Genomic DNA, 15,025 nt, shown 5'->3' on the forward strand with positions numbered 1-15,025 from the left:
TTCTCGAAATTCTAAGAGGGATCATCTTATTATGCTACTGTCGTTCTAAGCAATAAGCTAAAAAACATGATAAACATCACAATGCAATCATATAGTGACATGATATGTCCATTATCATCTTTGCTCTTTTGATCTCCATCTTCAGGCATCGCATGATCATCATCGTCACCGGCGTGACACCATGATCTCCATCATTGTGTCTCCGTGAAGCCGCCACGCCAACTACTACTATCACTACTACTATAGCTAACCGTTAGCAATGAAGTAAAAGTAGTAAGCACATGGTGTTGCATCTCATACAATAAATTAAGACAACTCCTATGGCTCCTGCCGGTTGTCATACTCATCGACATGCCAGTCGTGAAACCTATTACAATAACATGATCATCTCATACATCATACATGCAACATCAGAACTTTGGCCATATCACATCACATGTCAAACCCTGCAAAAACAAGTTAGACGTCCTCTAATTGTTGTTGCAAGTTTTACGTGGCTGATTTGGGTTTCTAGCAAGAACGCTTTCTTACCTACGTGACAACTACAACGATGATATGCCAAAGCTATTTACCCTTCATAAGGACCCTTTTCATCAAATCCAATCCGACTAGAGTACGAGAGACAGACACCCGCTAGCCACCTTTATGCACGGTGTGCATGTCTGTCGGTGGAACCAGTCTCACGTAAGCGTACGTGTAAGGTCGTTCCGGGCCACTTCATCCCACAATACCGCCGGAAAAGAATAAGACTAGTAGCGGCAATCAATTGACAAATCATCGCCCACAACCTTTTGTGTTCTACTCGTGCATAGAATCTACGCATAGAAAACCTGGCTCAGATGCCACTGTTGGGTAACGTAGCATAAATTCAAAAAATTTCCTACGCATATTCAGATCTTCCTATGGAGAGACCAGCAACGAGAGAGGGGTGAGTGCATCTTCATACCTTTTAAGATCGCTAAGCGGAAGCGTTACTAGAACACGGTTGATGGAGTCGTACTCGCGGCGATTCAGATCACGGTGTGATTCCGATCTAGTGCCGAACTACGGCACCTCCGCGTTCAACACACGTGCAGCCCGGTGACGTCTCCCGCACCTTGATCCAGCAAGGAGGAGGGAGAGGTTGGGGAAGAACTCCAGCAGCATGACGGCGTGGTGTCAATGGAGAGACGAGGTATCCTAGCAGGGCTTCGCCAAGCACCGGCAGAGAGGAGGAGAAAGAAGGGTAGGGCTGCGCCGATAAGCAACCAACACAACAAAAACATATTCTGTCAAAAACAGAGCAGTGTGTAGCAATCTGTATACTTCGTATACTTATGTATCTCAAAAATTCTAAAAAATTACGACAATTTGGGCAATTGGCATATCAACCAGAAGCAAAAAGAATCAACTCAAAATCTCTTTCTGGATAGGAATGAAAAATAATTTCGTGAGCTAAAAGTTTATGTGTTTTTCAGCACGATCAAACAACCATCACCAAAACTAGTCATAAAGGTTTTACTTGGCTCAAACACAAAAAGAAACACAAAAACACAATCATAACAGAATTATGATGGTGTGGACACTACGAAACAGAAAACAAAAAGCAAAGATAAATTCATTGGGTTGCCTCCCAACAAGCGCTATTGTTTAACGCCCTTAGCTAGGCATTGATAATTCAATGATGCTCACACAAAAGTCAAGAATTGAAGCACAACGAGAGCATCAAAAAGCATGTGAAAATCACATCTAAGTCTAACATACTTCCTATGCATAGGCATTTTATAGGAAAACAAATTGTCAAGATAACCAATAGTTACCATATGCAAGGAAGAAGAAAGAGACAATAACAATCTCAACACAACGAGAGGTGGTTTAGTAACATGAAAGTTTCTACCACAATATTTTCCTATCTCATAATAATTACATGTGGGGTCATATTAAAATTCAACAATATAGCTATCCCAGAGGATATTCTTTTCATGATCCACATGCATGCAAAGTTGACACTCTTCAAAAATAGTGGGATTACCATCAACTAAAGTCATGACTTCTCCAAACCCAGTTTCAATGTTATTGCAAATATCATATACATCATGAGGCTTAAACAAATTTTCAAGATCATAAGAAAAATCATCACCCCATTCATGATCATTGCAACAAGTAGAGGACATAGCAAAACTAGCATCCCCAAGCTTAGGGTTTTTAGCATGATTGACACTAATGGAATTCATAGTGAAACCATTGCAATCATACTTTTCATTCAAGGAGCCCTCGTGAATCACTTCACAAATTTTTTCATCACGATTTTCAGATTCACGCATCTCAAGCAAAACTCCATAGAGAAAGTCAAGTGCACTCAACTCACTAGCAATTGGTTCAACATAATTGGATCTCTTAAAGAGATTAGCAAGTGGATGAGGATCCATATCAACAGATTTTCAGCAAGCGAAGATGCAAGCATATTGAAGGCACATAGCACACAAGCAAAGGAAAGGCAAACAAAAAAGGCAAATATTTTTGTAAATTTTTGTTTTTCAGAAGTGGGGGAGAGGAAAACGAGAGGCAAAAAAGTAAATGCAAGAGATGAGTTTGCAACGGTTACTTGGATAAGCTTCACTTGATGCTCCCCCACAACGGCGCCAGAAATTAGCACGTTGACGGGAGACTATTCTTGACTTGATCCTCCCCGGCAACGGCGCCAGAAATTGGCACGTTGACGGGAGACTATTCTTGACTCGATCCTCCCCGGCAACGGCGCCAGAAATTGGCACATTGACGGGAGACTATTCTTGACTTGATCCTCCCTGGCAACGGCGCTAGAAATTATTCTTGCTACCTCTTGAGCTTGCGTTGGTTTTTCCCTTGAAGAGGAAAGGGTGATGCAGCACAGTAGCAGTAAGTATTTCCCTCAGTTTGAGAACCAAGGCATCAATCCAGTAGGAGTATCAAGCCAAGTCTCCACCGTACCTGCGCAAAAACAGCAAACTTGCACCCAACGCTACAAAGGGGTTGTCAATCCCTTCACGATTGATTGCAAGGTGAGATCTGAAGGCGGAAAGTGCAACAAAGTAGAAGTGTAGGGCTGAAAATATGATGTGAAGTAGACCCGAGGGTCATAGTGTTCACTAGAGGCTTCACTCATGATAGCAAATATTACGGTGGGTGAACGAATTACTTTCGAGCAATTGATAGAACCACGCAAAGTCATGACGATATCTAAGGCAATGATCATACATATAGGCATCACGTCTGAGACAAGTAGACCGATACTTTCTGCATCTACTACTATTACTCCACACATCGACCGCTATCGAGCATGCATGTAGTGTATTGAGTTCATAAAAAACAGAGTAACGCCTTAAGCAAGATGACATGATGTAGAGGGATAAATTCATGCAATAGATATAAACCCCATCTTTTTACCCTTGATGGCAACAACACGATGCATGCCTCGCTACCCCTTCTGTCACTGGGTGAGGTCACCGCACGGTATGAACCCAAAACCAACACTTCTGCCATTAAAAGAATCGTAGATCCAGTTGGCCAAACAAAACCCACAACTCGAAGAGAATTACAAGGATATGAAATCATGCATATAAGATATCAGAAGAAACTCAAATAAGATTCATAGATAATCTGATCATAAATCCACAATTCATCGGATCTCGACAAACACACCGCAAAATAAGATTACATCGGATAGATCCCCATGAAGATCATGGAGAACTTTGTATTGAAGATCCAGGAGAGAGAAGAAGACATCTAGCTACTAGCTATGGACCCGAAGGTCTATGGTGAACTACTCACGCATCATCGGAGAGGCAATGGTGTTGATGAAGAAGCCCTCCATGTCCGAATCCCCCCTCCGGCAGGGCACCAGAACGTGCCCCAGATGGGATCTTGCGAAGACAGAAGCTTGTGGCGGCGGAAAAGTATTTTCGTGGCTCTCTCCCGTGGTTTTGGATTTTTTGGGGATTTATAGGAAGAAGAAGTAGGGCAGAGGAGCTACAGGGGGGCCACAAGCCTGCTAGGCACGGGCCCCCCCAGGCCGCGGCTAGGGGGCTTGTGGCCTCCCCTGGTGCCCTCTGCCTTGGTTCTCAAGCTCTGTGTGTATCTTCTGTTTCGGAAAAAAAATCCTTTTGGAGGTTTTATTCCATTTGGACTCCGTTTAATATTCTCCTCTGAAAAGGGTCAAAAAACACGGAAAAAACAGGAACTGGCACTTGGCACTTAGTTAATAAGTTAGTCCCAAAAAAGACATAAAAGGCATACAAAACATCCAAAGTTTGACAAGATAATAGCATGGAACCATCAAAAATTATAGATACGTTGGAGACGTATCAGGGAGGAATCTACTAGTCTTCATCGAGCCGTCACAATCAAGCAAGGTGGTCCATCTTGAGGAGGACAACATCGTTATCATCTAGCTCAAGTGGACTATGCACAAGCCAAAGGTTTCTCCTTGATAGATTTTCTATTTTACCGGTCTCGGTGTGTTAGTTCGGAGACCGGGTTATATGATTGCTTGTCGTACGATCAAGGGGGGCTCTCAAGCGAGTAGCTTGATTGTATCATTCGTTGAGATATAAAATCATTGCATTCTTGGCATCATCATCTTTCTTGGTTCTTGGTTGGATTTTCTCTATGTGGGTTCTTGAGCTGATGGTCATCTTCATGACAAGCTTGAGTTCATCGAAAACGGAGTTCATGTGCATCTTCTATGATGTTTTTCATGTTGGAGTTTTTGTTGGTTCTTCATTCATAGAGGTTTCACATCTCTATATCATTGGAATTTTCATAACTGCATGTTCTTAAGATAATCATCGCTATTTTTATAGTACTCATCGTGTGCTATCCAACAAGCTCGAGTTTGCTCAATTGAGAGCTCGTATGTGAAAGTTATGGTAGTTTTGGTGCGAGGACAGTTTTTCTCTCTTAAGGAGAAGTACCGCTGCGATGGAAGCGGCACTACCGCTCTCCAGTACCGCTTATTTTTAGCTCTCTGGTACTTTCGGCTCTCGTGCAGATTTTGAGCAGTAGTGCTAAGCGGAATTACTGCTCGCGGGAGCGGTAGTACCGCTCCGACGGAATTACCGTGTCCATGACTTTATCAAACTGCTTGTGAAGTCCGGTACTTCCATGCTAGCGGTAGTACCGCTCAGCCAAGCGGTAGTACATCTTGTCCATGACATGTACACATAATAGTTGGATTTGGGGGAACCTATTTAAGGGGTCTTCTTCCCCAATGGTTCCCCATCAGTTGAGCTCGTGTTCTCCCCCCATTGCTGACGTTCTTCGTGCTTGCTAACTCTCAATCCCTCCAAATTCTTGCTAGTTCTTGAGGGAAAATAGAGAGGAGATCTAGATCCACATTTCCACCCATCACTTTCTCCTCTATGTGAGGGAACCGGTTGGATCTTGATCTTGGAGTTCTTTGTGAGCTCCTTGTTCTTCCTCTCATATTCCTCCATAGATTTTGTTGTTGTGGAGGGATTTGAGTGTGAGGGACTTGACCACTTTGTGTGTTCTTGCCATTGCATTAGTTGCATCGGTTTGAGTTCTCCACGGTGATGTGGAAGTGGAAAGTTGAGAAGCTTATTACTCTTGGGTGCTAGTACCCTAGAGCTTGTTCTTTTTGGGTGCTTTGGCATCCTAGAATCTTGGTGGTGCCTTGAAGCTCAATCATTATGGTGTAAAGCTCCGGGCAAGCGTCGGCGTCTCCAATTAGGTTGTGGAGATTGCCCTGGGCATTTGAGGTCATCTCCGAGCCACAGTCCATTATATGTGAAGCTTCACAGTATTGTTGGAAGCCTCAAATTAAGTTGTCGAGATTGCCCCAACCTTGTTTGTACGGATTCGGTGACCACCCTCAAGGGTCCCTTAGTGGAATCACGACATCTTGTATTGTGCGAGGGTGTGAGGAGATTACGGTGGCACTAGTGGCTTCTTGGGGAGCATTGTGCCTCCACACCTCTCCAAACGAAGATTAGCATCCACAAGGGTGTGAACTTGGGATACATCGTCGTCTCCGCATGCCTGGATTACTTCTTACTGGAGTTCTTTACTTATGCACTTTACTTCGTGATAGCCATATTGTTTCTTGTTATATATCTTGCTATCACTTCGTTGTTTATCTTGCTTAGCATATGTTGTTGGTGCACATAGGTGAGCCTAGATGTTTTAGGTTTTGTGCTTGACAAATTAAACGTTAGTTTAATTCCGCATTTGTTCAATCCTAAACCGTAATTATTTTAAAGGGCCTATTCACCCCCTCTTGGCGACATCCACGTCCTTTCAACCGGATTATAGGATCAATTGTCGTACTATCAAGGGGGCTCTCAAGTGAGTAGCTTGATCGCATCGTTCATTGAGATCTCAAATCATTTGTATACTTGCATAATCTTTCTTGGTTCTTGTTTGGTGTTTGTCTATGGGAGTGTTAGAGCTTATGGTCATCTTCACGACAAGCTCGAGTCCATCGAAAACGGAGTCCATATGCATCATCTATGATGTTTTCGATGTTGGAAGTTTTTGCCGGTTCTTCATTCATAGAGGTTTCACATCTATATATCATTGCTGTTGGATAGCTCTTGTTGTCCCGAATCCAACAAATTTGAGTTTGCTCAGTTCGGAGCACATTTGGAGAAGTTATGGCAGTTCTGGTGTTCTTGCATTCATGTGTTGCTTCCATTCTGGCCCGGAAAGATCCAAGCGGTAGTACGCTTTGAGCAGAGGTACTACCTCTTATCTTTGCTAGTACTGCCGTGGTCAGCGGTAGTACCACTCTCGGGCGATAGTGTCCGTGACTAGTGTCACTGGTTGTGCCGTTGCCCTGGGGTCTCGACACTTTTCGTGTTGGACTGGGCGGTTTCTGGTCAGTAGTTCAGCGCGGTAGTACTGCTCACTAGCGGTATTACCGCTTGTTACTATCGCTCCACTTCCGTCCATGTTTTCTTGGGCTAGAATCCTGAGCAGATTCTGAGCGGTAGTAGGAGGCGGTACTACCTCTTATCTGAAGTGTTTGAAGAATTGTATTGTATGTAAGTATGTGATTTTAGTTGTTATGAAACCTCTTTTGATATAAGAGTGAATGTCCCAACTTCGCCATTGATTTTTACCTGTAGACGAGAGTGAAAAATATTGTGCATTTGTTAACTTTTGGTTAGATAGGAGGTCAAACACATGCTTCTTACTGCACCTTTACATTTGTATTCATTTCAAACTCACTATACATTAGGTGCTTTGTAGGTTTTTTTATATCTACTTGCTTATAGTACACTTCACCAGCGAAATATGATGCATGACCTTCCCAAGATGGATGAACTGATGCCAAATGCTGATGAGCCCATGCCACAAGGCCTTCAAGACGTAAATGACGATTGCACGCACCAACGTCATCAACACCAACCCCCACCGGGATAAAGCTTTCACGAGAGCTCCACATTCCACCCCACCGAATACCACGGGGGGGATCCGACAAGGCAAGAAGCGATCGGAACCTCACTCCATCCAACAATGATCTAGTATTAGGATGAAATCTTCGATGAAGCCTTAAAGAAGGAAAAGACGCCCATGGACACCACCGTAGGTACAGACTCCGTGGGCCAAAACTTCCGTCCAAAGCCCATAGACCCTTCATCTCGATGACCCTCTTAGGAGGAAGATCGGCCACCGATATACGCCACCTGCTAGTGGCACACTACACAAATTGAACAAGGAGCCAACCGCCACCACCATCTCTCCATCGCACCCATCACCCAAGATACTAGCTTGTCGAGAGACCATCTACACTGCCACGACCGAAATACACCTACGAAAACACTTCAAAAGTGAGGCACATGCTACCACTAGAGTGCCCACCCTACATCCCTACCTCAGTGACCCCATACACACGTTGTGACATTGTCAGAGCACTCCAACGACATATCTAGGCGATAACCCAAACCCGTGGTGGAGGACCATCCTCCAGCCGCCACTCGGTGACCGCCACACCAACGGAGGAATAAGGGACACCACCGCTACAGATCACGAAACGATGTACTGACCACCACGCGTGAGGCTGCTCATAGTGGGGAGTAACATATAGTAGTATCATGCATATGTTACTATTGTATGATACTACCTTCATAGTGCATAGTATCATAAACTAGTATCATAGGTGATCTCATTTATTAACATGCATGACACATAGTAGCATATCATTTAACATGATACGGTATATACCTATGTTACTCTAACTCTCTCTCTCTTCTTTAATTACTTGCCACATCAGCATGTTTGCTAGTCCCAAGACTATGATACTAGCTATGATACTACCACTATGGCCAGCCTGAAGCCTCGCAAGACGTTGGACACCACCTCCACTACCGCCAAGGCATACCCCATGATGCGCCCGCACCACCACCAGTGCGTCCGCATGACACCTCCACACGAGTTGTCTTAGAGGCACAACCCCGCACTGGGACCACTGCGCCATGACGCCACGAGCAGCACCCGGTCGCATCACCGTATCCCCTGTTAGCTAGGAGTGCTGCCAGCGCGGCCATATTGGGTGCCGCCCCGATCGAGGCCACAAAGCCAATACATTGACCACCACCGACACTCCAGAGCTCCCGCCGCAATCCCCAGTCGCCCACCACTATGCGCACACTGCCGGGAAAGACACCGCATCAACCACTAACCGCCACCCGGAGACTCCCCATCCACGAGGAGTTCGCGAAACACAATGAAAGGAACAAATCCTGGTTACACCCGATGGATAACACCGACAATGATGAGCACGGGAGGGGGTAGGGGAGGAGCGGAGGGAGGGTTAGTGAAGGGGGCGCCACTACCCGTATTTTGTAGGGGGGGAGTGACGAGAGGTCTGATTTTAGGGCATATCCAATGTCATGCTCGAAATTGCCCATAAATGTTCGGACCGTGCTGTCTCGACACTTTAGGCCATCTAACGTGTGCACCAAACATGTGGGCCGTTGTCTGGGCATCCAAAATACCATAAATCCGAGGTAAAGATGGGGGATGTTTGCAAGTAGCTGGACCTCCACCACTTAGGCATTCGACACTCGCGGCCATACGAAGCTTTTTTTCTGTCTCTCTACCGCCACCCCGCTCCGCTCTCCTATCTGTGTCCTTCCCTTCCTCTTTCCCCTCCTCCACCATGGTTGACAACGGATCCGACGAGATCGATTGCACGGAGCCCATCAAGGAGGACTCCATCTCCTACACGTCAGATGGCAAGGAAGTTGTGCTCCACATCGCCCCCCGCGCGCCATTAATGGATGCACATGGACGAGATATCCTCCATGACGACGTCCTTGATGGCCCGTAGGGGCTGTTGCAGCTCCACGCCGGCTTGCAGCCGCATGAGGCAGTCCACGCCTTCCTCGGTAAGGCGACACGGCGACCAGTGGTGTCCGACACTTCCAACCATGCTCCTCGTGTGCATCGTTGGGTGCTCGTACCCGCGGACGTATAGGGCCTCAAATTACACAATTGTGGTTGTTGATGCTATTAGTCAACTCCAACGCACGACCCCAAATGGTCCGACTGCCTTGTTTTGGGGTAAACTCACATAAAACGCAACTCAATGTGCGTGAGCAAAGAGACATTTATCCATTTTCTGTCCGCTTTCGACCCATCCCCGACTCAAATTTTGGTCGTGTTTGCATAAAAATGATAGCCCACGGACGGGTGGGACGTGTGCCTTTGTCCTCACTTGGCCCGCCCGTCGGTTGCACAAACGCCCTTTTATCCTTCAGGGCTCCTCGCTCTGGCTCCCACCATCACCCCGCTGCCGCTCACACCCATTTTCTCCGGCCACGTTTCTCGCTTTCTTGCTAGGCCGCCCAAACCACCCCCACCCCATGCCATAGACAACCCACTCAAAGCGTTCCAGATGAGTTTTTATCGGTATTAGTGGCTCTTACGGTGCAGAGAGAAGCTATGATTGCCATGACGCCAAACGACCTCAACAACTTCCAACAGGCACTGCATAGTCACACGGTGCCGCTCGCGAAGGCCAACCTTGCTTGCTGCCTGTGAGGGGGGGGGGAGCTCGAGGTGCTCTTCCCGTCCGCATCTCCACCAGACTACAAGGTGTTCGACACTTTCCTCACTAGGTACCATAGATAGTGGGAATGAGTATTTTTTTTCCACAACTTCCTTTGTTCATCGGATATTTCGTCCTCGAATGACGAAGACATTATGGTGGCTACATTGGTCATCGATGACCACATTGCTTTTGTTGTGCTTCAATCACGATGGGTATTGTTCGAAACCCTCCACCCACATGGAGGATCGAGAAATTTTGCAAGGTGATGACTGCTTGTGTGATCATGCACAACATGATTGTGGAAGATGGGCGTGCAGACAACATCTACGACCAAGTATTTGATTTGTAGGGTGAAAATGTTGAGCGACAGCACCAACAACCAGCAACCTTTTGATAGTTTATCCAATTCATCGTGAAATGCGTGATTGGCATACTTGAGGATGACATGGTTGAGCACATCTGAGCTCACATTGACAACTAGTAGATGCACCGATTCATTTATATTTCATTTATTCAAGACAATTTTAATTGGGTTGTAAAACTATTTGATTGTGTTTTTATTTGGACATGAAACTATTTTGTTTATGAGTTTCACTTTTAACTTTTCCTAACCTGTTCGGGACTAAATGCTTTCTTGTAGTTGTTGTTGTTGTTAAACTATTTTATTTGTAAAATTATTTGCAATGATTGATTTGTAGTGGTTATAGTCCTAGGACCTTTCCCTTGATCGTTGCGAATAAGACGCGTCTATACGTTGGACACACATCCAGCACACCGAGAAAAACGTTCGAACGTGGTTCCATTATTATACACAAACAAATGAAATTCGAATAAAATGAATGAACATTCGTTTGGGATGGTGCTTTGGAGTTGATCTTAGAGCAACTCCAACGGGCCGACCCAAATAAACAATAATTTTGTCCGCTTTTTATGTTTTTTGTCCGTTTGGGTCGGCCAGACGGACACGAACATCCGCTTCCGCAAATGGGTCGGTTCGTGCACCCAACGCTGGCCGGACCCGTTTTTTGCCGGCGTGAAGAAAACACATAATGCATAATTAAACATTAAAAGCCGGCCATGAAGGTCGGCGATAGTCCACGCGTCCGCATTACATTAAATAAAAAAAATCTAAAACTACGTCCACGCAGCCCTAGACGTCGTTGTCGTCGTCGGGGCTGGTGAGGTCGACCAGCTTAGGCGCAGGGCCGGCCCAGTGGAACGCCGAGTTCCAGAGCGCAGCTGCCCGCGCCTCCATCGTCTGCCCCGTCGGCGCGGGCTGTGCTGGTGGCGGTGGCAGCACAGCAGCACGGGCACGCTCCTCCTCCTTCGCCTCCCGTCGCTCCTCTTCCTCCTTCTCCACCTCCATGAGCCGCAGGCCTTCGGCGCGCTCCGCGCGTAGGTTCTCCGACCTCCAGTGCTTGAGGTAGGCTTGCTCCTGCTGCAGTGTCGCGCCCAGCCAGATGGACGGCGCCGTCACGAACTCCTGAACGACGCCGGTCCACTGGTAGACCTCGTGCGGCTCCGCGGGCTCTGGGCTCCGGCGGAGGTGGCACGATGCACTCGCCAGCGGCCGACAGTGCGATGGCCTCCGCGAGCTGCTGCTGGTACGCCGCCTCCTCGTCGGCCCTGCGCAGCGCTTCTTTCTCGCTGTCGCGGAGAACACCAGCGAGCGTCGTTTGGTAGGCGGCCTCAGCCTCCTGGTCCTCGTCGGTGACGACAGGCGGGGGCGGCGGAGGGCCTCCTGGCTGCACTTCGTGCACGCCACGACGGCGTTGCTCCTCGTGCTCCACTGCGAACCACACCTCCCAGTTAGGGGAGTCGGCCGCGTACGTGGGGTCTCGCCGCTGCTCCACCGTCAGCAGACACCGACGGGAGCTCACCTCCTTCGCATGCACCCGCGCCGACCGCGACACGGCCGGCACCGGAATCCTCTCCGGGTCCATATGCCAGCCGTGCGGCGGTGTAACATCGGGGTAAGGGAGTGGCACGCGGTGCTCCCAGTGCCACCGCGCTTGGTGCACCGGGACGCTCACGCGTTGACGAGGCCGGTAGGAAGACGAGGTGGGGAGATGGCGCGGGGGAAGAGCGGGGCCTTGCCCTTGTTTGGGAAACCGCCGGCCATGGTGTGCTAGGGTTCGGTCGCTTGGTCGCCGAGGAGGTGGCTGGATGTGGACGGGCGGGCTTCTGGAAGCAGATGGCGGAACCCACCGCACGCTCGAATTAAAAAAGGCCGGCCGCGATCACCGACACGTGGGTCCTAGGATGACGACCGTCATAAATTATGTTGACCGTGGTGGTTGGGGACGGACATCGAGGGGGCGTGCGATCGGTTCGCGTTCGCGCCGACGCATTTCAGTTTCAAATTTAGGCAAAAAATGGATCGACGCGGACGCATTTTGATAATAGATGAATGCGTTGGATCATCATTTTTATCCGTACCAACCCAAACGCACGGTGAGGACGAAATTAGTCGCCCTTGCTTTTAAGTTTTTCGAGACGTTGCTATGTTCGTTTGTCCGCGTCTCCAACTTCTATGTCCTATTGTCCTGCAACAATGTTGACTGCACAATGGCCCGTTTCTTTCGATTTTTTATAGAATGATGACCTACTACCTGATCTCCAATTCATCACCAATAACGAGAAGAAAAATCCCACAATTCGAACTCTAAGAAGCACGATGGTAAACGCCAGGAACCATGAACTGCTGCGGTCTCTGCTCTAGCATCGTCAGGCCCCCTTGCCCTTGCATGCCATTCTTGTCATATTGTTGCCACACCATCTTCTCCTCCGTCAGAAGTTGCTGCTTCGTCTGCATGTCGGACATCTGCACGTATGTCGGCGGCGGCACTACCATCGACGCCGCAAAGGGGTCCGCACCTGGTGCGAGACTGCACATCCCCGGTGGCGCAGGCAGTGCCAGCATGGGCGCTCCGGGCGGCCGCAAGGCCACGCTGCTCGCGCTGCCGGAGAACACCTGCGCGTTCGCCGCCGTTGCGTGATTGTACATGCCGTCGAGGACCATCATGTTGAGCCCGCCCCCTAGCAGCGCGCGCTGGTTCGCAAGCGCGCTCGCCGACTCGACCAACGCCGTCTCCCAGTCCGCCGATGAGGGGTCGAACACGTCGCATGTTGGCGCCGATCCGGCCGGGTCGACATCGAACAGGGCCAGCGCCAGCTGCCGCCCGTGCTCTTCACCGGACATGGCGTCCGCCTTCAAGTTCAACAAGTCTGCCTCCTCGTCGACCACGCCGGTTGTGATCAGTGGAGCCTCCTGCTCAGCTTGCGCCGTCTCGCCGGCATCCTGCTCCTGCTCCACGGCAGCCGGCGGCTCTGCGGGCGCAGGAAGGGCCCTGGTGGCGTTTATGTCGTACTCCTCGTTCTCGACCTCTGGCTCCGGGCTGGACGGCTCCGGCGACGGCGTCGGCAGCCTCTGCTGCGACTCGGCGCTGCGCCTGTCGCAGATGAACTCGTCCATGAGCTCTAGCTTCTTCTGCGTGATGACCTCCACCTCCGGCACGTCGGACTGGCGGCAGACGTAGGCGTCCTTGCACCACGCGTAGAAAGAGTCCAGCTCGTCGATCTGCTTGGCGAGGCCGCAGAAGACTCCGTGCACGCGCTCGCAGTCCGCGGTCTCCATGTCCGGGAACTGCTCGATGAGCGCGGCCATGACCTCCGTGAGCTCGCAGTACAGTTGCACGCTCTCCTTCACCAGCGGGTACAGAGACACCGTTACCACCCGGTTCGTCTTCGCCGCGCCTGCAACGTATCGTTCCATGTCAGTGCACGCTCTGCGATGGCGTGATCCCACACGAGAATGGGAGCAAACAGTTGCGTGCACGCACGGATGGTGGACTCACCTGCGGGTTGGCAAGCGATGAATCGGTCGAGGAGATGCTGCAGTTGTTGGACCTTGCCGAGGAGCTGCTCCAGCGTCATCTCGCTCGTCGGCGTCTCCCTCGGCACGATCGCCACCGCCTTGGCGGCGTCGGCATCCGCCGCCGCATCCTCCCGTCTACTCCCATTAACGCCGTCGTAGCCGAAGTTGTTCCCGGGGGACATGTAGAGCTCGTCGCGGAGCAGCTTGCAGCGGTTGGGGCCGCCCTGCCTGGCCTGAATCCGGTATTCGAGTCGGTCGTCGAGGTAAGCGGCGTAGGTGCGGACGAAGGCGGAGAAGTCCCACGCGTCGTCGCTAGTGCGGCCGCAGAAGTCGGACATGTTGAGCATGCGCGTGCCCCGCCGCGTGGCGTAGAATAGCTCCTGCTCGAACACCGGCTCGCCGTCAGCGAGGAGGCGGTGCACGATCACCAGTGTCTTGAGCGCCACGTCCCAGCTCCGGGTGCGCCCGAGACGGCGCGACAGCGCGGCCACGCAGGCGCCGGCGGACCCGCGGGAGTGGCGCGTGAGCGAGACGATCTCACGGATGTGGCGCTCGTCGGCGGGGAAGCTCTCGTCGTGCTTGGTGGCCTTGACGATGGCCACTTCGAGCTCCGACGACGCGAAACCGCTGCCGCCGCCCACCTTGGCCAGACCGATGCTGGTCTGATCCTTGACCGCGCCCAGCGCCTTACGGAGCTTGCTCGGCGCCATTGTTCGTACGTCCGGCCGGGGAGCAATTGGTCGATTCTTTTGCGTGTAGTGCGTCGTGGCGATGGGGAGGGGGCCGAGACGGTGGCGTCTGAGGCGAAGCGCGGATGGTGATGCATGGGAAATGCGAGCGCGTGGAAGCGGGTGGCGGAGACGAGGCCCGAGGAAGGAGGGCGCCATGGACGGTCACGGTACAGAGAGGTTTTGACATTTGGCTGGACGGATTTATTTTTTCGTAGCTGGAGGGATGGTTTCGTTTTTCTTTTTCTTTTTCGACAATACGGATGGTTTCGTTTGTTTGCAGAGCAAATGGCTATCTCAATGAACGGGCTAAAAATTTAGGCCCATATAGATGCTTTTATAAACTTGGCCACGGTTCCATAGAAAAAAAGCAGGCCTAGCAAT

General features: G+C 49.9%; 1 protein-coding gene across 1 annotated transcript; it reads right to left on the reverse strand.

Annotated features, from left to right (window-relative positions):
- Positions 1 to 12,615: 12,615 nt before the first annotated feature.
- LOC123413048 (putative clathrin assembly protein At4g02650) lies at positions 12,616 to 14,689 on the reverse strand. The gene is made up of 2 exons (XM_045105994.1): positions 13,894 to 14,689; positions 12,616 to 13,792 (listed from the first exon to the last, which is right to left on the reverse strand). Exons 1-2 carry the CDS (start codon positions 14,621 to 14,623, stop codon positions 12,702 to 12,704), a joined length of 1,821 nt encoding a protein of 606 aa, XP_044961929.1. The 5' UTR covers positions 14,624 to 14,689; the 3' UTR covers positions 12,616 to 12,701.
- Positions 14,690 to 15,025: the final 336 nt, after the last annotated feature.

This window comes from Hordeum vulgare, chromosome 1H, assembly GCF_904849725.1.
Source record: "Hordeum vulgare subsp. vulgare chromosome 1H, MorexV3_pseudomolecules_assembly, whole genome shotgun sequence".
Taxonomy (NCBI): Eukaryota; Viridiplantae; Streptophyta; class Magnoliopsida; order Poales; family Poaceae; genus Hordeum; species Hordeum vulgare.